Here is a 22723-nt window from a genome sequence, read left to right as displayed (position 1 = left end):
TATGTACTTGAATTATGCTATTTTTGAATGAATTGTTTAGCATTTATATAAGATTTCATGGTTTGGTATCTCTAAAAGTTCCAAAAATTTTATGTTAATTTCCATTGTCTTGGTTCATTTCAATATTGATCTCTCGTTAGGTCAATAACCACCATATCATGTATTTGGTTTGTTGCATTTTGTGAGACAGATTTTTGTGGTTTTTTTTGGGGGGGGGATTAGTCTAACTGAGCAATGCGCTGAGCCTCTAAATCACCATTAGTCAATCATTAATATTCATTTTATGTGTAAAACATGAGCTTGTGTTGATTGTACAGCTCTTACTTTTATTCATTTGAATTTCCTTAACACTATCCCAGAAATATTTAATGCAGAGGTATTGTTCCGAGATGATTGCACCTCTGATGAATTTGTTGATGTCATTTTAGGAAGTCGTGTTTATATGCCATGCCTTTATGTAAGTACACACGTTCTATTCTCTTTGAAAACAATGCATATTCAAACATTTTTGAGAATACATGCACTGGCGATTTTTCTATATAATTTTATTATGATATTGAAAAAATGTCTTTGCCTTAAAGCATCACTGGCAACATAATTACACCTGTATGCTTATTTTTCTGTCCCATTACTCCCAATGACTTAAACTTGAGACCCATAACAAAAAGAATTGAAATTCATCATAAAACTGTACTGTGTATGCCAATTTTGTCTCGGATACCCATTCACTTCCTGTTTACTAAGTGTGTATAATGGTGGGGGCATCTATTAAGCTACTTAAATTCTGCCATGGGATTAAGTTTCTGTTTCCCATGCATGTTTTTACCTCCAATAAATCCGGCTTTTTTTTCATTTATTTATTTAACTTTCATACATAAGTTCATTTCTTTGTAGGTTTACAATAAAATAGATCAGATATCTATAGAGGAGGTTGACAGGTTAGCCAGGATGCCTCACTCAGCTGTTATCAGGTATGCAGTACACAAAATTTAGAAGTATGAATATTTTAGTACAACTACTTTATAATTTAGCCTTTACATTAAATGTGAAGATGAAGATTTTTGAATACATCATGTATGTTAAAGTATCTTGAAATTTATCACTTAGCAACACAATTGAGGAAAACCTTGTTGTAGCCAAAAAAAGAAATCATATCTTGCCTTAGAAGAATGCATTTTTATACGACTGCAAAAAACAATTGGAGTAGTTAGAAGTGATTTTGGACATTATGGTCCCAAATGTGAAGGAATTAGGGGCAAAAGAGGTACCAAAAACATTTTATTTCATAAAAAGAGGTTACTTTATATATTAAGTTTAAGCATATAGATTTCTATGTTAATTTACCACAAGACAAAAATTGATTTTGAGAGGATAGTAATAAGGAGCTGAAGATGACTAATGGGATGAGTAATATTATACCATAATGTTTCATTCCTTAGGGTTATAACCTTAACTGTTTAGGAAAAGAGGTAAAAAGGGCCAAACATTTTATAGACATTAAAAATACAACTTAAATATGGATCTCTAATGAAATTGTATGACTGTTCCAAAGGTAGGCTAGATCCAATGGTAAGCTAGAATTGATTTTGGGAAAAGTTAATGTATCCATAAAGGAATGATGGGCCAAATGGGACAAAAAGCAATAATTTTTCTGGTTTTACTTGAGTTTATAGACCTCTATGAAATAACTATATTTATACTAGGTGTCATATCACAAAGGATGGTGTTGATGAATTATAAAGGTCTATGACACTTACCTTTAAGGGATTAAGGTCCAAAATATGGGTTAGAAATATGTATTTTCTTCAACTTTGTATATACCAGTATATGAATTGCTTATTCTGTTAACAGCAAATATTTTTTAAAGCTCAAATCACAATCTAAATCAAGTGCTGTATCAAGTTTAAATGTCATGTCCATACCTTTCCCAACTTTTCATGGTTCAACCTCTTTGGTTGTATCACAGGTACTTAGTCCCAGTATCAGTTATGCAATCCCACTAGTATATAATATTGTTAATATACTAGTTGTGCTGCATATTTGATAGTGAGAGCAAGTCCTTGTGATACATTATGTACAGGTTGTATTAAGCTGTGCCCTGCCGAATGTTAGTGTATGTAGATGAAGACAGACCATTGACTATTAACACCATCTTCTGTTTGCATTATTGTTAATACATGTATTTTCAGCTGCAATATGAATCTGAATTTGGATTATTTACTAGCAAAAACCTGGGAATGTCTAGCTTTGGTCAGAGTTTATACAAAGAAAAGAGGAGGTAATGAAACTTTTTGAATTTGAAATAAGTTTACCTTGTAATATGAAAACTATTTTTTCGAAACACATACTAAAGAATGTATCATAATTAAGGTTGAAGTGAACCAGGGATATTGCTTTTGTGAGTTAGAACACTGTTTTCTAGTTATTACATAAATTTAACTACTGGGGTTATTGTCTCATGGGTATTTCCCCTTTGAATTTGCTTTTTACCAATTCATTTAAAGTAACAGTACTTACTTTCGTGTTGTAGTGAAGGCAAGTCCATTTAAATTTACATAGGGTTAGGGGAATGCAACTTTGCAAGACCAGCCCCCACTCTAACAAAATAAAGGTCACTTTAATTCCCAATCACCAAATTGATGCCCAATTAATAGTAGAATTACTATGAATTATTAGTCTTCATTTCTTTAACAGTAAAGGTTTTTGTTTTTATATATAGCAGATTTAGCATCATTGTATTGACCAAGGATATGATGTATTCAAGAGCAAGGGAAAAAGACACATTTGAAAATATTTTTAAGAAACAAAGATTTAAATGCACAACATGCATATGTAAAAAAAACCCATAAATTTCATGAGAGCCAATCTCTTCTATTTTGTCTTAACCTTTATTGGTTTTACCCAAGCATCTGCTGTGTACTGGTAAATGTCTTAACCTTTGTTGGTTTTACCCAAGCATCTGTTGTGTACTGGTAAATGTCTTAACCTTTGTTGGTTTTACCCAAGCATCTGCTGTGTACTGGTAAATGTCTTAACCTTTATTGGTTTTACCCTAGCATCAGTTGTGTACTGGTAAATGTCTTAACCTTTATTGGTTTTACCCAAGCATCTGCTGTGTACTGGTAAATGTCAACCTTTATTGGTTTTACCCTAGCATCTGCTGTGTACTGGTAAATGTCTTAACCTTTGTTGGTTTTACCCAAGCATCAGTTGTGTACTGGTAAATGTCTTAACCTTTATTGGTTTTACCCAAGCATCTGCTGTGTACTGGTAAATGTCAACCATTATTGGTTTTACCCTAGCATCTGCTGTGTACTGGTAAATGTCTTAACCTTTATTGGTTTTACCCTAGCATCTGCTGTGTACTGGTAAATGTCTTAACCTTTATTGGTTTTACCCAAGCATCTGCTGTGTACTGGTAAATGTCTTAACCTAGCATCTGCTGTGTACTGGTAAATGTCTTTACCTTTATTGGTTTTACCCAAGCATCTGTTGTGTTTACTTAGTCTTGTTATTGGGAAATTAATGCCATTACATCTGATGACTCGGAAGCAAATATGTCCCATAAGTTAAAGGGCTGAAAATTTTGGGTCCGAACTTTCAACACCTTTATTTCAAACTATGTCCCACTTCACCATGATACAAGTTGCAATGTTTGGCTTGTGTATCCATCAATTTAGTTCATTTTTCACAGTCAAATAAATTCAAGTCAAGCAAGAAAGTGTTGATATTGAGACAAACCACATATCTGTAAAAAGTCACACTTTTAGATAATTTTCACAGATCTTTTGTATGTAACTAAGGAGTAATGAATTTCCAGGAAAAAAAGTCCTTAACTATTTAATTTAAATTATGCAATCAGTAACATAACTAACCTTCACTGCCAAGACAAAAATAAATTAAATCAGAATCCCCTTTCCCTGTTGATTTATCATGAACAGCCCAATCATAAATGCCTATAAACATTAACTGGCCAGGTAACAAACTAATGCTGTACCAGGAAATAGTCTCTGCCTTAAACTAGTATCTTGGTTTTACAGAAAGACCAGATTTTGAGGGAGGATTAATTTTGCGAAAGGGCTGTACATTAGAACATATGGTGAGTTATTTGAATACATTGTACTACTAAATTTGAATATACTTTTTCACTAAAAAAAGTTGTTTTACAGATTTGACTTTTATGCCACTACTTGTTTTAAGTTTTACTACTTTCTATTTATAGGAAACATTTGTTCTGTATATTTATGACTCTTTAAATCTGTGTTGGAATGACTATTAAAACTTGATTACTTGTAATGTATATTAGCAACTGGTCTAATTCATTCATATAATACATGTTTACAAAACATCAATCTGAATATAAATGTTAGTTAATACTTGTCACCTTTAACATGGGAATGTTTAATTTCCACTTTTTCTACTTTGTGTCTTGATTGGTTTGACTGCCAACACAGTGTGCATCACTTTTGTGTCTCTTTTTGATCAAGTTCATGTTTTTGTAATATCTTTGTCCTAAGGATATTTTTCTTCTAGTTTAGTCTGTTAACCAACAATAGAAAAAATATTGCCTAAAATAAAATTCTGATGTGTCCATAATTTCATATATTATACTTTTAAGATTTTTATTTCTTCACTTTCTTAGATGTAACTACTGGTCCATATAACATCATATCATATGATATTCGGTAGATACATGGACTGTGTAAATTAAGAATGTGATGTAAGAAGTCGTGTATGTTTTCTCTTTGTTGCATATAAATGATCCAGTGTTAACTGTATATAAATATATAACATAGCAAATAGTTCATTGCCATATGACCCTCTGCATCATGAACTGTTTGATAAATATTTTGTATTTTGCTACATTCACCTAATGATATTTGTATTCTGTTTGTAGTGTCACAAAATCCATAGAACTTTAGTCAGTCAGTTTAAATATGGTTTAGTTTGGGTGAGTTTATTTATGTCCAGCTTAAACATGTTTTTTAAGTCTTCCTTAGTTTTTCATTAAATTTTGTGTGAATTGTTTGAAGCTATATAGGAAAGCATACTTCTCAAGGAATTAAAGATCCTTACTTTAAACTATTTTATTTTAATACAAAAAATGTATCAAAAATGTAACATGAGCTTTAAATGAAATTATAGAAAGTTAATGTATACATATTAATTTTCACAGTTGCTAATTATCACAGATTTCGCAGGTATCAATTTTGGCGGTTACGTTATATTAGTGTGATACAGTGTTGAAAATCAATTTCACAGGTACCATTTTTTTTCTGTCCACCGTGAAAATCATGAAAATAAGTACATCATGAAAGTTAATACATTTACAGTACTTGTTTATTGTGACTACAGCTGATTCAATTTATTTTTCAGGGAAGAAGTGTTAAGTACAGCCCACAAAGAGTGGGAATCCACCACAAAATGTGTCATGATGATGTAGTTCAAGTCATTAAGAAATAGACATTACAAGAAATAAACTCAAATGTCTTTCATTGAAACTGTTACATTTCTTATTTGTGTGATTTGGCCAGGTCTTTGAATTATATAATGCTAGTACAAAGATTTAGACATGAAATCAAGAGCATGATGGACGCAAGTAATGTTATTTAAATCCCATAAACAAATTGTTCATATTATAACAACTAGAATTTCTCGGATTCAGACTGAAAAACAATTATCCTGTGTCATATATAATGACCTCATTCAGTCTTTGCCACTTATTGCATGATATGTAATATAATAAAAACAAATGAAAAATATCTAAGAAAAGCAAAGCATTTAGGAATCTTATGCATTTTTATACAACCACAAAACAGTTGCGGTCATACAATGGTACGGCACTGTTGTGTGTATCATGGTCTGTGGACACTTTGTTTACATGTGATATCATGCATATTGGTTTAACTTTATGAAATTTAATGGCAGGGTTCCAAACCACAAAGAAAGGTTGGTATTGATTTTGGAAATACTGGCCCTAAACATTTTGGAATTAGGGGCGAAAAAGGGCCAATAAACAAGCATTTCCTAGAATTTAACCATTAAATCCAGTATTAGCATATTGATGTCAATGATATTGCTCCACAGTATTCTATACCACAAATGTTTAATAAAAGTTTGTACACAGAAAACTTTCCAGACAACTGGAAGATTGCAAATGTTATCCCAGTACATGAAAACAAGGATGGTCCTGAATTTCCAGCTAACTATAGGCCCATATCCCTACTCTCTATGGTGGGCAAAGTCCTGGAAACAGTGTATTTTTAAGTACATGTATTTGTTCAATTTTATTAGATCCAACTGTTTACTTACATAACACAGCTGGTTTTAGAACTGGGGATTCAACTGTAAACCAATTGATTGCAATAAGTAACGATTTCAGTGAAGCTATCGATGATGGCAAAGAGATATGTTATTGTCTGGACATTAGGAAAATGCATATTTCTGGCCCCTCATCCTAAATGGGATTGATTTTTGGGATCAAGGCTTTGAACCATTTAGGAATGATGGGCCAGAAACATGCACTTTCCTGATGTCCAAATAGTTACTTGACTGAAAGTGATTGGACTTTTTTTTTATAAACTGTACCACAAGATGAAAGCTTGGATTTATCGTGGAGGCTGTGACTTGAACCAATTAGGGAGTATGTGCCAAAAGGTGACCAAAACAAGTGTTTTCCTAATGTCCAGACAGAAACTTGAGTGAAAGTGAATGGATCTCTTTTAAATTTTACTACAAGGCACCATACCTTAAAAGAAGACTGGGATTGTTTTTTTGGGTTGTATCTTGAGTCATTTAAGAATTAGGGGCCACAGAGGGACCAGAAACAATATTTTTTCTGATTTTTGGATAACTTGTCTAAAAATGAGATCTTTAAAATTCTACTACAAAAGAAAATATCCAAAAAGGAAGGTTGAAGTTGATTCTGGATGTTGTGATCGGAACCATTTAGGATTTAGGGGCCAAAAAGGGTCAAATTTCTATCCTGTGTCAAATGTCTAATCACAATAAAAGAAGCTGCATCGAGTTTGAATGGTGTGTCCATACTTGGGGTTTGACCCATGCTGTCGTATCAAGCTGCATTCCATGAAGCATTTTATAATTGATTTAAGATGGTTCATTAAAAATTGTTGAACTTGATATCAGTTTTTCTTGATGTGAAGTGCAGAAATCCATTGCAAATTAAAAATTACCACATATAAATATACCAGTTAATGTCCAGTTAGTTATTGATAAGTAGATTTTCATCCTTCCTACCCCTAAAATAAATGACATAAAAAAAATGGTGCCAGAATATCAAAATCAGGATTTTTTTGCATCAGTTTCTAGTATTGAGGTACAGTAACACACGCACATCTTTCATTTCTTGGTGACTAAAACAGTGTTTCTTCTCTGAAACTGATGTGGCTATGGATTATGAACGTATATGCAGTGTTTTCACAATTTTTTCTCCTAAAAGAACAAATATAAAATTCAACTGGTTAAATCTATTTATTCTTAATTGAATGATATGCATTTTTTTTTCTACTTGAACCAGCCAGACAGGTGCAAATTGGCCTCCAGCCTGTTCTTAATGAAAACACTGTTCACATACTTCAGATAACTAAAATTAGGCTAGCAAATATCTGGTTAGATGTACTTTTTGGGTTTTTGATCTTTTAGGATCAAATTACCTTATGTCGCTGGTTCATGTCAGGAACTTCCCTACTATTTCTGAACAGTACACAAAAATATAGTCCAAATTTAATTCCTTTGCAGTAAATATGTTTCTGATGTGCAATCATTGGGCTCGGTGATATTAAATTATTTCTGCAAATAAAATTAATATCTACCAGTATATTCAAATAACCTGAAGATTTGAGAGACCATTTTTAGCCTTGAAAGATTTAGGGAATCGAGTTCTTGCATTATTGTGTCAAGAGTGCAGAGCAGCGATATTAACCAAGTAAATTTGGCGGGAAAATTCAAATTTATTAAAAGTGTTTTGTTTTGGAAAAATCTTTTTGAGCATTATTATTGTTTGACATAAATACTCTTTAAAATAGTTTCATTTTTACAAAAATTTTTCAATCGGTACAAGGAACTTGCTGTCAAATATAGATGTACTTTTAAAGGATTAATACGTGGGGGTAAATTACGGTAATATTCTACACAAAACACGGACAGCTCGATACCCACCCAAAAACTTACCTAAACCTTTGAATAGGCTCATTCGTAAGAGATGTAGTTATAATATAGTTCTCAAATCTTTAAGGATAGCATTCTTTTGTATTAACATTGATTCCCTCATGGGGTCTTTTCATAGAAAATAAAACACTATTTTAAAAGCAGTTTTTGGCATGACATGGGTTGAGTCTTTATCGTATGACTTATGATTTACCATGATTCTCAACCCGGCGTCGCATGGGAAGAATTTGGGTTGATTTTGCATACGATAGGGACATAACTTTTCTTAAGGTTTAAACTGTCTGTAGCTGGATTGTCAGTTAACTGCTAGTAGTCCTCAGTTTGTACATTTGTGTAATTTATATTCAGTTTCTTTATTGTAACAAGAGACTCAGACCATTTTGAATTGATTTTTAGGTGTGTTTAACTGTGTAATATTTTCCCACAGTGGTCAGATTATAAAGGGGGAGGATTGTGATTACATTTTATATTCAGAAATTATTAGTAACGACTGACATTCAGCTTATACACATTAAGAATAAAAGCAGCTCGAATAATACGGGGAATGCTAAGGAGTAATCAAGGGAACCAAGGTTCTAGCGGTAATCAAAAGAATGTAATCCAGGGGCAAAGACCAGACATGGAAAACAGACATACACAACAAAGAACATAAAGTAACTAAAATCATACACACAAAGTAACAAAAGCAAATGAGCAACTCGGACTCCACTAAAAACTGGGAGCATGGACCAGGTGTACCGGTAGGGTAAGCGTCCTCTGCATTTCTAGAAACACCCGCCGAGTTGCTCATAAAAAGTCAAGTCCGGGGTAGACAAACGAGGAAAGGAATGCATGATTAGTTTGTTTTACATCATGCAAACTTCTGAAATTTTGTTCGTGCTACAATTTTCACAAGAATAAAAAAAACCCAGTGCTAACAGCACTTTGATTTACATCTATCTACTTAATGATGGAACTCCTTCATGTTTACAATTGTTATTTAGATCCAACATGGAGAGTTGTACCATGAATATGATTACTGTAAATGTCTGAAGAAAATTTTCATTTTCTTCTACGACGGTCTTTTTAGATGGGTTGTATTATGGTACACCAGTTAGAGCCTGATCATCTTTCTATCCATCGTTTACACTTAACACAATAACTTAAAAATACTGTCACTTAATTTTATGATACTTAAATTGATGCTTTCTATTGATGTGTGCTCCCTTTCAATTTTCATAAGATTCCGATTTGTTTTCAATTATTCAAATTTATTGAAAAATACTCGTGCAGCAGTATCAATGGAACTTCGGTGGATTGTTTATTTTTGTTAGCACCCTTTTATATTTGTAAATTTCCAATTTCAGGATTTAGAGGGTTTTTTTTACCTTTTAGCTCACCTGTTTTCTGTTCAGATGATTTTTCTGATCAGCCAAGGTTACAATTTAACATATATTTTACCACTATAGAAAAATAAAACAAAGGCTGCAAATACCGAACAAGTGACCAGTATACTAGAGTTTCACCTTCACAACTTATTTTCCACTTTTGGTGGATCATTTTTACAGCGAGATATCGACATTCCAATAGGCACTAATTGTGTCCCTCTCATATCATCCGTTTCTATATTCATATGAATTGGTAGTTTCTTCAAAATCTTGTGAAAGAGAGTTAGATCCTATAATTTCACATGTGAATGTGTTGATGATGTTCTCTCCTCAAACAATCCCAAATTAAGAAAATGGCTTCCATTTTTATCCACCAGAAGTAGGAAAGAGACTAACGACACGATTTTCATTTCTGACCTTTATTTCGACAACCGTAGTAATCTCATTCGTACAAAAAATATACGACAAACGAGACGAATTATCTTAAATTTCCCTTTCATGGGCAGTGAAACTTTTCCCACGTAAAAGGTGTTAATATTTACAAATAGGTAAGGTATGCAAGAGCTAGTAGCGACTATTCTGACTTCCTAATATCGTTGTCTGAAATAGGCTTATGGATCAAGGTTATACAAATACGTCTCGTGCATGCAGTTCCATTTCCAGATCTTATTGAGAAATATAGATAATAGATGATGGATTTACCTGATATCATCAATATATCTTCAGTACTGTTTTGACTACTTGCTCGGTGACAATTAAAAATTCGAATGTTATGTAGACATACAAAACGACCTCACGTCATAAAAAAACACAATACACGTAGCCATAAGACGAAAGAAAACAGAGGTGTATGTCTGTTTTCCATGTCTGGTCTTTGTCCCTGGATTACATTCTTTTGATTACCGCTATAACCTTGGTTCCCTTGATTACTCTTACTACATAACGTAAATACAAAACGATCACATGTAAATATTAAACCACAGCAAGTAATATAAAACTGACAACACATAAATAAATGCGTATCTCATCAAACAGTTCAGGCGTTCCTGAATAAAATTTTAAAAAATCAAATTTACAAACAGCGGCAGTTAACAAACTTACAGGATTTTGACCTTGCAAAATCATCGTTAACAGGTCCAGTCCGAATACTAACAAAGCTCTTCTATGAAAGGGGCGTGCAAGCTCATGAGAAGTATCATGTTACCATTATGGTTGTCTTAAGTTGCCCGTCGAAACATTTAGAATCCATGTCGATGTAAAACATGGATTCAGATCAGCTATGCTACTCAGGCTCACCAGTTATACTGATTCCAGCTATATTCACCGAAGGCCCCTTAAAAGGGTTTCGAAGAAACATGCAAACCACAGCAAATGGCAAGCTACTATTAAAATGAGAGTGTAACGGAATAGATGGACCTGATAAGACCCCATGAGTATGGAAATAGTTCTATAGAGTCCGAGTTGCTCATTTGCTTTTGTTACTTTGTATGTATTATTATACTTAAATCATGTTTTTTGTTGCGTGTGTCTGTTTTCCATGTGTGATCTATGTACCTAAAACCGCCTATATCTACCCCTGACAACCCATGCTTTGCAAAATTAAGGGGGGCACGCCCGCCACGCCCCGCCTGAATCTGCCCCAGTGAAAATATTTCCAGAAATCAAATACACTATTAAAAAACGATGCAGTAAAAATTCAAAAGTTATTATTAATTTTTTTTTTAAAATTATTTTTAAGCTCTAAAATACTTGATTATAACTATAAAGAAAATAATTCAAGGGAGTATGAAATCTGGTCAATATTAGTTGACATCTTTTTTTATAGACAAACTATATCTAGGAATGGACATAGATCGATAATTTAATTATAGGTCTCTGGGATGAATAAGGACTTTATATTACGCCAAGGAGTTAAATACATTTAACTCCTTGGTTAGGTACATTCCCTAGATGGAACCAGATATTTTGAAAACCATGGATCTAGAAAAAAAGTTTTCCGGTTAAACATTATTTGCTCATTTTTTGCCCAAATTTGACTTGAAATTATTGATTTTTTTGGTTAAAAAAAACCATTTATTAAAAAAAAACAACAAAAAACAAAAAAAAAAAACGGATTCTGATCAACAGACCCGAATTCGGTTCTAGTTTTATTATTGCGAACAACTTGTTACCTCCCTTGAATGATTTGCACTATGGTCACAGATTTCGACCCACTGGCTATCTTGCTCGCTACTTCAGGAACCAGAGGCGAAAGATTGTTGTTTAAGTACCCACACACCGAAGAGAGAGCAGACAGCAGTCGTATCAAATGTACTAAATGAAATTCAGAATACGAATTCATCTTTGATACCTTTGGCTTTGGGCTTGGCTTTGCAGAATGCAGTTCTGACACGGTACTACGAATCACCGGAATGCCCCGTAATCACCGAAATGCCCCTACAAATCACCGGAATGCCACCGAAATGCCCCTTATTTTGTTGTAAAACTATTAAAATTTTATAAATATTGATTCTATGAGATGTTATGAGGTATATCTACATAATAAAATTTTGATATTTTTACACGAAGATTTTTTATTGAAAGAAATAAATATTAGCATCAAAGAAAGATAACTCTCGCTTATTGAAACATGAATGTACTCTGCATAATAACCGATTACATACAGATAACGATGCAAGTTTTTATCTGTTTAATAAATTATTTGCAAATCAATTGTATAACAAATAATAATTTATTTATTTTTTGTAAAAAAGGACAATTGAAAAATTGCCCTTTTTTTAATCTTGCCGATCATAAGTTCTACCGCTCGTCGTTCAAGGGTCATTTACATAATTATACAAGCTAATTATAAATCAGATCTGAGAATTTAATAATTATCACCAAAATGCAATCTTAATTAGTTAATTTCTAATGAAGAGACAATAATTTTTGACACTAGTTTTTTTATGATCTTAAACTTGTATTTGATCTTCCGCTTCTCATCATTAAAAAATAAAAATGTATATAAGGTTAAATATATTTATGTTCTACAATCATACCACATTCTGATATTCAGTATGGCTGGGTTATACCCCTGCACTGAATGCAAAAATGAATGCGGTGAAGGCACCATACAATGTAATTTGTGCACCCGATGGTTGCATGTTCAATGTGTACCCATGTCCGATGTGCAGCTCAAGTCATGGTCGCAACCCATGCTGACCTTCCTCTGCCGCAAATGCTGCTTTGTGAATGGCGAGTTTGACCTGCAGAAATCCTTGCAAAGGTAAAATTTCATTTATATATTTTTTTTAAATCCGGGTTCATATATTTATTTATCAAGTCTATCATAATTAGTACCATACTGAATTTTTCCCCACGGAGAATTACACTGTACATAGCTTTAAAGCATAAAGTCTATTCAGTTTGTAAATTTAAAATGCTGAAGACATAAATGTAAAAAACGATTTATTTTCTTCTTTTGTGAATTGAATCGTTCAATCGTTAACTCCACCGAATACTTGAATTTTCCTCTAGGTAGTATTTCAGAAACGTAAATAAATTGAACAGCGTTTTCTTTCAGCTCGTCTACAAGGTTTTTGATGTTCTTTACTATGTCATTTGGTGAGGAATTATCACAAATGTCATTGCCACCAACTAAAATAATCACTATGTCAGGTTTGAAACACCGAATTAGTGATTCCTGAAAGATAATAGATGTCAACATTCTGTTTGCAATGGGGTGTTAATACCTACCGTAAGGAGAACATTACGCAACATTATGCAACAAATATATCTAGCAAAAGATGGCTTCATATAATTGAGCCATACGGTTAATATAATCATGTATACACAATGGCATAACATGTATATACATTGGTATTTAATTAATGTTACAATTTAGCAATTCTACATTTCCTGACATTATAATGGAAATAGAAACCTGAAAACGTTCTTTACTTTTTAAATATTTAATATTCATATGTTGAACTTAGAATAAGTATAATGGATTGTACCAGGCCTTCCTTTTAGAAATGATTTCAATTTTTCTTTTTCCATTCTTATGTGAGAACTTGTAGTACCGCGTTAAATACACGTATATGAACACATCGCTTCGATGATATTAATCTTTTTGTTTCTTTCAATTACAAATTCGTTCAAAGTGATTTTTGAGATTATCTGTTTAATACATTTCAATCGTTTTATTTTAGGCTCTTGGCGGTTTTAGACAGCAAACCCAGTGTAGTGAAAGCGGCTGCGACATCTGAATCCTTGTTACTTGAGACTTACGGTGTGAAACTTCCTGAACCGACCGAAATAAATAAAGCTCATTTAACAATCGACTCTGTGTCTGTTGACATTTTAAGGATGTATCATCCTGTTCTGCTTTCTAGTGTGTTCCCAGCAAAGACTGTAGGTGATGGTAACTGTATGTACAGATCTGTGTCAAAAGCTCTAACTGGGACTGAGTCCTTCCATGTACTGTTAAGGTTACTTTCGTCCATTGAGATCCTGACCCATCCACAGTTCTACGATACCGCGCACCGAAAGCACATCGACCTTGTCAAAGACAACAGAATCGTGCCCGGTACATACAAAGACATTATAATTGACTCTCTCAAAAATTCTAAAAGAAAAACAGAGTATGTCCGAACGCCCGCCTTTGTTATGAACGAAATGTCCGATTTACTTAAAAACGGCAAACCAACCGAGGTTTATAACAAACTCTCCATTAAATACGACGAATTAAGTGGGCCAACAAGCAAACGACAGGTTTATGACAAAAAATTAAACGACTCAAAGAAAGACAGACGGAATGAGGACGGACATGTGGTTAATAGGCGAAATATAGCTGACCACATAAGCGAGATTGACAAATTAGTTGCAAATGGCACATCAATCGTGAAATCAATTGTTAGGGATCAGGGTAAGGCACCATGCCTTATCTTGTATACAGACGAACAGATGACGGACATTAAAAACTTGTGTTGTACAGGCCAATCAATTTTAGGAATTGATAAGACCTTCAATCTGTGTGATATGCATGTAACAGCCACATGCTACAAGCAAGTTAGCGTAGTTTCTGACAATACGGGGGATGCACCAATTTTTCTAGGCCCATTATTTATACATGACAATAGCGACTTTGAATCATATAGCAATTTCTTCAATCATCTTCGTACAAAACTAGCAGGGACAGACAAATCAAATCTTGTTTTTGGGTCAGACGAAGAACAAGCCCTTGTGAACGCAGTTATCACAGCATTTCCCGAATCTACACATCTGCTCTGCAAACGTCATCTATATCAAAATACAAAGCAGAAGCTGATTGATGACTGCGTTGACAAGGCCGATAGGCAAAGGATCTTAGACATGATTTTTGGAAATGACGGACTAATTAATGCTGACGATAGTATCTGCTTCGACACAAAATCTGATGACATAGAAGACGCATCTAGAGAGTTGTCAGGCAAATTTCACAGGTACTTTCAAAACAAATTGAAATCAAATTTGAAAGAAAAAGTCAACAAACCATTATGTACCGGGTTAGTAGAAAACGCATGGACTAACAATAATTCAGAATCTCTCAATCACATCTTAAAGCAAGCTATAAATTGGAAATCGAAACCCCTCTTAGACCTTGTCAACATCCTGACAACTCTCATAGAGGCCCAATTTAAAGACATTAGGAAGGCAATCGTTGGCACAGGACAGTTTAGGCTTGCAAAGACCTACGAACACTTTGGGGTGACAAGGACTGTTTGGGTATCAAAAACGACAGAGGAGCGTGACAGACACTACAAGCGTTTAAGACAATTTATTCCCAAAGACAAAATGACTGTTACTTCTACGGACGGTAAAATGACTGTAGTTCAGCCCAGGTCACTAGGCAAAAAGATTGGTCAGCACAAACGAAAAATTAACGAGAGGACAAAGACATTCAAAAAAACGAAAACAAAGTAAATGTTCAGCTAAGTGAATGTTCAGCTGTTTGATATTAACAGTGCGTACGCCGTATCTTGTTGTTGAGATGCCCAGAAATGGGTAGGACTCCACTGTTACTATTAAACCTCTTCGCATGGACATCTAAATTATTTTTTTCAGTTTATTGGGAATAGGTTTTTTTCTGCCACACATCTTGTCATCGTGATTGTTTTTTCTTTTTGTTTGTTTGTATTATATTATATATTATATTATCGTCTTTATTATCAATCAGATGAATTTTAATCATGTTATGTGATTTAAAATAGTAGCTATATGTCATATGCCTGAGACGCTTCTTAAATAGTTGCTGAATGATTTTACATGCTTATTATCATTTATATTTTTATGATGTGTTAATCCTTACATTTTTTTAATAGTAGCTTCATATATTCTGTGTTTTGTAAGAATTTGCTATCTGCTTTGCTGACATATTATTGACTGTGTACCAATAAAAAAATATTATGAACTAATTTCAGCATTTAGTTATCAATTAAAGTCTATGAAGTATAAATCATATTGAGTTTCCACCTGATTACTGGTAATTACTAGAGATTGCGCAACATAGTCTTTATCTCCAATGCGAGTTATCGCTCTTTGAACTAATTGACGCTTCGAGAAACAACACTTTAAAATATTTAATTATGGTAGGAATTATGCATTTATGAAAATTTTAAGCATTAATCTTTATGAAATTCATCATGTAAAGTCATTTGAAGGGGCATTTCGGTGATTTCAATGGGCATTCCGGTGATTTGTAGGGGCATTTCGGTGATTACGGGGCATTCCGGTGATTCGTGTTACCCGTTCTGACAAGTCACATTTCCCTCTGACTACACTTGCCTACAGACAAACTTGCGCATCTAGATTAGTTTTTACGCATAGAATGCTAAATATGAAAAAGATACATGGATGCTTTGTAAAAATAGATTAATGACTAATGTGACTTTTGCTGAGCATTTTTTCTGTCTGCTGAAGATAACATACAAATGTAACAAACACCCAGTCTAACAAACAGATTGAAACAAGGCAGTGGCTGCTGTTCACGCAATAGTGGACGAGGAGCCTCTTCAAGCCAATCGTCCATCCATCCAGTTTGCATCAATAACTTAAAGAATTGCGATGGAAACATTGTTGAACTTATCCACAAATGTACGACTATTAATGACATTGCAATTTCATTGCACTTTAAAGTTTATTTCATGTTTTCAACCAAATTCAAGATATTTGAACATGTTTGTTCCCAATGCCGCATTTCCTCAGTTACGTTTTAACATGAAATGAACACCATCAGGACAATTCAGCCAGTGATCCTTGTCTTCACCCAAGTTTCGTGGAGTCTGCGTCATTCTTTTTATTCTTAAGGTTTTGTATATAGCCCTAATTTGTTTAAGTTTATGTGTTTTGTCTGTTGCCAAAATCTAGGCTTTCACATTAAGTTTATACTCGGCGTCACATAAATAACATACTGTTAAAATTTGAATAAAAATATTTTCTACGACTTTATTGACACCAACCTTCGTTTAAATTGTCTTAAATGACTTGCTCATTCGTTTAGCCAAACAGCTTCTCAAAAACAAGTCGCTTATTAGCTTAAATCATGCGTAACAAATCCTTACGGGAAAATCCCATACTAATATCCGCCATGTTGGTTTTTACGGGACGATTTGTTTACAAACGAAGTGCGTAAGTTCCTGTCGAACTCCGGTGACAATCGTCTGCTTGATCAACTTCTCGGTATTATACGTTGTTCGCGTAAAATAAATCCGAGATATCCGAAATAACGCCGAATTGCATTCTGGGTTCTTCGGTTTTTGGACAAACCATTTAAACGTAAACAACATCTCCTAGCAACCCGATTACTGTAAACATGGCCGACTTTTTACATTGTAAATATTGCCACCTAGAATTAAAATCTGACCGGAATTTAACGATTCAATGTTTAGGGAGAAGCCGTTTGGCTAAACGAATGAGCAAGTCATTTAAGACAATTTAAACGACGGTAGGTGTCAATAAAGTCGTAGAAAATATTTTTATTCAAATTTTAACAGTATGTTATTTATGTGACGCCGACTATAATTAAGATCGGACATCAAACTAATTTCAAAGTCCCTGCTAAAGTCCCCTTTCTCCAATACAATCTTACCTCGGATGACTAACTATGATGAATTGAAATCTCTGATAATTTGAGGTTTCCAATCAGTCCCCTCGACAAGATTTCGAGGTTAATTAACCCTGATATCTTGAAGTCAAATAATAAGTCAGAAAACTGTAAACGTTTTATTACAAACCATGGTCAAAGTGTGTTTTTCACAAAGATTAGCGTGGCTTTGAATTTATTTGTTGACACTATTTATGGCTTGATTTGTGTATTTGAATAATTCAAAATAGCATCTGTAGTGAAAATAAACAAATGAAAAAAAGTGATAACAGTCATTTAATATTGCATTATACCTGTCAGATCCAGACTTTAGCATAAAACTTTAGATTAATAACAAGTCAGAATTCATATGAACAGTGATATGGGATATTGTGATAAAAATAAAACAGATGAATTGTAATGATATCAGAACACTTAATTAAATATCAGACGGACAGATTATAGTGTATTTCACAGACTACAATGGTTGCAATAGTGAATCTGAAATTTTATCGTAGTAATGTAGAGCACATTGTTTGATGATACTCCTGCTTGTGAGACATAAATAGCAACATAATTTGAACTTATGACATTTTTGATATAGAAAAAATAAGGAGAAAACTTCCCTAAAGCACTGGGTGGGATGTAAATGCAGAAGCAATCTTCAACCAAACTATTTTCGGATTATACTCAACCTCGGATGACTAGAAACTCGGGTGGCATTTTTGCCTGGTCCCTTTGACTTCGACAAGGTTTGACTGTAAAAGGTTTAAATCATATCAGAATATTTTAATTAATAATATAGGTGATTTACAAAACAAAGCAATTCCAATGCATGTAACCTCTGATCAGCACTAATTTTCAATTTCTCACTTCAAAGCTTTCAAAACATGAAACAGATAGCCGACATTTTAATTCTGGTGGGATTGTTGTCTCCTTGAGATATACACCATACCTATTCTCATTATATATATGGGTACAGGCTTGTGGCAGTTCTTCTCTGATTCATACCCTTGTCTGCCAATGTACATGCCACATTCTGCATAATGGTCAACCATCATCCCACTGATATGTTTACTTTGTAATTTCTCAGTAATCATACATTTTACCCATATGCTTCCTACCTCAAATACCAAGCATTGTTGAATGACTGACTATTTGTCATGTTTTTTTTGTTGTTGAATAATTTGAACAGACAACTTAATTAAACAAAAATATTCGTACCCAAATTTCCATCCTTCATCTTTGGATGACTGTAACAGCCATTACTGTCATCCACTTTACCCCAGTGAATAGGGTTGAAGTTGTGTGTCACAATATGAATTCATGTAAGAGTTGCTGTTCTTTAAAAGCAAGAAATGATAATTTTATGTTGTTCTTGGCTTCTATCTTGAAATATAATGGCTTCTGGAAAATGAAAAATAGTGCTTATGGTATACAACAATCATGTATAGAATACAAATGTACTTGAATACACCAGCTTTCTTACTTTTTTTCATTTTTTAGCAAGAAGAGGAAACTTGTACAGTGTTCATGTGAGTGAAGACATAACAACAGTAGCGTAAGTACTACAACATGGTATCTTGCACACAAAACGAAAGGATTAACCATTTAAACAGAATAATCACATTTATGTAAAAAGTATTTTTGTGAGAAGCTGATTTTGAGAAAATCTGAAAATACATTGTCTTTTTTTATGCTTAACCATCTCTGTTATTTTCCCAAAAATGCAAGACTCCATATAATTGAAGTACATGTATTTGAAATACTGTCAGTGATATTGTTGTTTTTTTTCAAAACTACCCCATCCTCTTTTTATTAGGAAAATAGTATGAGGCATTTTGAATTATTTAGGAATTTGGAAAAAATGGTACATAGTACACAAATTGAGTTTGTACTTAAAAATTATTAATTTTAAAGAAGATAATAAGAAAAACATGAGTACTAAATATTTTAAGCAGAAACACCATATCTTCAGCACTAGAACAATTGGGAAATAATTTATCTTATTTGGGATTATTTATGAGCCATTTTATTTTAGTTGGGAATATAAGGCAAACAATAGGGTCTGTAAGTCTCGTTCTAGTTTCAGTTTCCCCTCTGGAATTTTCGATGTGGATTGTATTGAAATTGAAAGACTGATCTCCATTTTATTGTTTACTTCTGGGAAATCAAAAATGCTGCATCGCAATGCAAAATCTTCTATTTCATACTTTTCTTGGCATTTTTATCCCATAAAAGTAGATATTTGTATTTTTTGTCAGGCATTTTTTTGCATTTTTTTGGAATAGATAGAGAAATAGAAAAATAGAATATGTTTAACATGGTGTAAAACAAGCTGGTCCTTGTTTAAAATAGAATTGTAGCCAAACAGCAGCTTTTTGCAACTTACTTAATAATAGTTATAGAAAAGATCAGAAATCTGACATGGATTGATATTGTCCTCAATGGCAAAATCTTCTGCAGGCAAACTTTGAGCTACTTTCTACATTTTATTTAAAATTTATTACCCTTTGTAGTATTTTGGTTATCTTCCTGCATTTCCATGACATGAGTATAAGTGAATTGATTGGTATAAGATTATAGAACAAGGTTTGATACCACAATAGAAGATTCTTGAAGATTTTTTTAGTAAATATGGTCCTGTCATTTAGAAATTAAGGGTCAAAAAGGGCATGGACAAACATGTTAATTACATTTAGAATAAATTGCAATTTTGACTGATGCTATTGATTTATGTATTTATGTTCGAAGTCTTTACTTAAGACCTTGTTTTCATATATATGAATTTTGACTGTAAATAATGTAGGTTATGTAACAAAGGTAGCCCAAAAGGAGTGCCACTTTCCCAGTTAGATAATTTTTAAAGCAAATGGAGGAGAACCTGAATTGATTTGTTGATGATACACTGTATTTATTTCTTATTCTTGTTTTCATTGTAGAACTCCAAGGAGAACCAGTAGTAGTTTATCAAGGTAACAGTTCACAAGGTTTCTACTATATATGCTGTATTGAGTAATTTTGCTTATGTGCACTACGTGTAGTGTAAAACATTGACCTACCCTGTGTATGATTGAATTAGAAAGTGGTTATTTATTTATAAAGGATTTTTGTCCCCCAGCACAACACAGAAGGGAACTTAAAAATACCAGCGTACATCTGTCTGAACCATTTGGATGCAACTCCTCAAAGACTGCTGAATTGATTTTGTTCAAACTTTGTAGGGTTGTTAGACACTATATGTAGTTGATCATATTCAACTGCCAAGTTGATTCTGCAAATTTTATGGGAGTTATGGGACTTTGTTGATTTTTTACATGGTTTACTGTAGAAACACTTTGTGAATGCAACTCCTCAGAGAACACTGATCGGATTATGTTCAAACTTTGTATGGTTGTTATATGTAAATGATCATAATCAACCACCATTTTGATTCAGCAATTTTTATTGGAGTTTTAGGACTTTGTTGATGTTTTTTACATAATATATTACATTTCTATATTAGGACAATTTGTGGACGCAGCTCTTTGGAGAGGGTTGCATAGATTTTGTTGAAATTTGTTTTTCCTGTTCCCTGTTCTGACCATTTTCTGACTTATCTCTGCAGTAAGGTACATGTATGTCATGAATTGCTAAGCTGGATATCATTTTTTATTATACAAAATTATCTTGAGTGAACTTATATTATGTGTATTATATCTAATGCAGAATGTTATTTTCATAAAAAAACCTGCGAAGGTCAAATTTGTCTGCAAGGTTTTTTATCTGTTCTTTTATTCTTTTCAGCCACACTTACGATTAACTTAACCTTTTGAATTTTAGTTGTTTTCTATAAAACCATAATTTTGATATTTTTTTGTATTTTACTTTCGCTGCATATACATTTTCTCAAGCACTAATGATTCAGTTTGAGTGTGTAATCTCTGTAAAGTCATGACAATAGAATTTGAAATGCCAATTTCTATGGAAGAGTTTATTTGTAAGCTTTTGTGTATAGTTGTAAAATTTGATTTTCATGCTATAATCTCCCATAAATATCAGAAAATTAAAAAATTAAAACCACTAAGTTGTTTACACAGTTTCTTCAAATGTCATACTGCTCAAAGAAAAATGTATTACACTCTGTATCTTTTTACACAGTATTTATAAATATTCTGGTTCAATTTAGGCAGTTTTCAATATATTGATACAGGTAGTATTTCAAGAATTCAATAAGCTGTTTTTGTTTTTACCTCACAATTATTATGAAGATACATGACATGATTTGTTAACTTACCGGTATATTATCCTTTAAAATTTCAGTTTTAGTGAGGAAATTTTAGCCAACTTGTTAACAGTTAAGCCAGCTTTATGTGGTCAGCCATTTGATATTAAAGTTGATGATCTTAGATTTGTTGGCTTCCCCATGTTGCTAGAACAAACATCAAAACAGTCAGCATCAGGAAAATCCTCACATCAAATAGGCTCTTTTAACATCGCTTTTGTTTTAAAGGTGAGTTTAATATTTGAAAGTTTTCTGATATTAATTAGTAATATATCCAAAGTTCCTTTGATGACTACAAAGGATAAATATAATGAGAAAAGGTATGGTGTATATGTCAAAGAGACAAAAACCCACCAAGATGAAAATGTCAGCTTATTTTCCCCTTAACAAGTGCACACCAAATTTCACTAGACCTTGTTTGTCTGTCCATATATTATGTATGTCAAGGCCTAAAATGCCCAACAGATTTGGACGAAATATAATAGGAAAGTAAGGCGTCCTCTGTAATTGTGGATGAATCATGAAGTTATCAATTAGCGTGGGATGCCTGTAAAGGGGCATAATCCAACTTAAAAGATTTTCTGTGTTCATACCTTGTAAATGCAACTATTCCTAAACTGCACTATGAATTTTAATTAAATTTAATAGGAAGGTTAGGTATCATATGTTGATGTGCATGAATGAAAATATTTAATGTTTTGTTACTGCAAGGGGAGATTACTAAACTTAAGGGTTTAACACTCTCTGTAAGCTTGCTCTAATTTTATTTAATAATTGTTTTTTAGACATAAATGGTTCCACCAT

The 22723-nt window shown here is 33.1% G+C and overlaps 2 protein-coding genes and 1 long non-coding RNA gene across 3 annotated transcripts in view; 2 read left to right on the top strand and 1 right to left on the bottom strand.

Moving 5' to 3' along the window:
* Positions 1 to 22723, top strand: part of LOC148618527 (GATOR1 complex protein NPRL3-like) — a 52486-nt gene that overhangs the window by 12558 nt on the left and 17205 nt on the right. The window contains 11 exon segments of the mRNA XM_088577571.1: positions 360 to 457; positions 895 to 971; positions 2190 to 2278; positions 4041 to 4099; positions 4898 to 4951; positions 5377 to 5448; positions 5820 to 5860; positions 10126 to 10163; positions 11757 to 11842; positions 18034 to 18047; positions 21958 to 22147. Of these exon segments, the coding sequence (XP_088433697.1) occupies positions 360 to 457; positions 895 to 971; positions 2190 to 2278; positions 4041 to 4099; positions 4898 to 4951; positions 5377 to 5448; positions 5820 to 5860; positions 10126 to 10163; positions 11757 to 11842; positions 18034 to 18047; positions 21958 to 22147 (818 nt within the window).
* LOC148618530 (uncharacterized) lies at positions 11957 to 16318 on the top strand. The gene is made up of 2 exons (XM_088577563.1): positions 11957 to 12819; positions 13745 to 16318. The coding sequence occupies exons 1-2, from the start codon at positions 12500 to 12502 to the stop codon at positions 15495 to 15497; spliced, it is 2073 nt and encodes a 690-aa protein (XP_088433689.1). The 5' UTR covers positions 11957 to 12499; the 3' UTR covers positions 15498 to 16318.
* LOC148618529 (uncharacterized) lies at positions 17805 to 22064 on the bottom strand. Its single transcript, XR_015921392.1, has 3 exons — positions 21932 to 22064; positions 18880 to 19062; positions 17805 to 18413 (listed from the first exon to the last, which is right to left on the bottom strand). It is a non-coding gene; the product is annotated as an uncharacterized LOC148618529 (long non-coding RNA).

The sequence above is a fragment of the Perna viridis genome, chromosome 4 (genome assembly GCF_037379345.1).
Source record: "Perna viridis isolate PV_CMFRI_1.1 ecotype Kerala chromosome 4, ASM3737934v1, whole genome shotgun sequence".
NCBI lineage: Eukaryota > Metazoa > Mollusca > Bivalvia > Mytilida > Mytilidae > Perna > Perna viridis.
The sequence above is the reverse complement of the archived record's forward strand: the minus strand, read 5'-3'. Positions and strand labels throughout refer to the sequence as shown.

Bases quoted from the DNA above. Each gene is read 5' to 3' on its own strand.
- LOC148618530 (XM_088577563.1), top strand. From the start codon at position 12,500: ATGATCTTAAACTTGTATTTGATCTTCCGCTTCTCATCATTAAAAAAT. The intron at 12,820-13,744 runs GTAAAATTTCAT...GTTTTATTTTAG, and splicing joins CTGCAGAAATCCTTGCAAAG to GCTCTTGGCGGTTTTAGACA.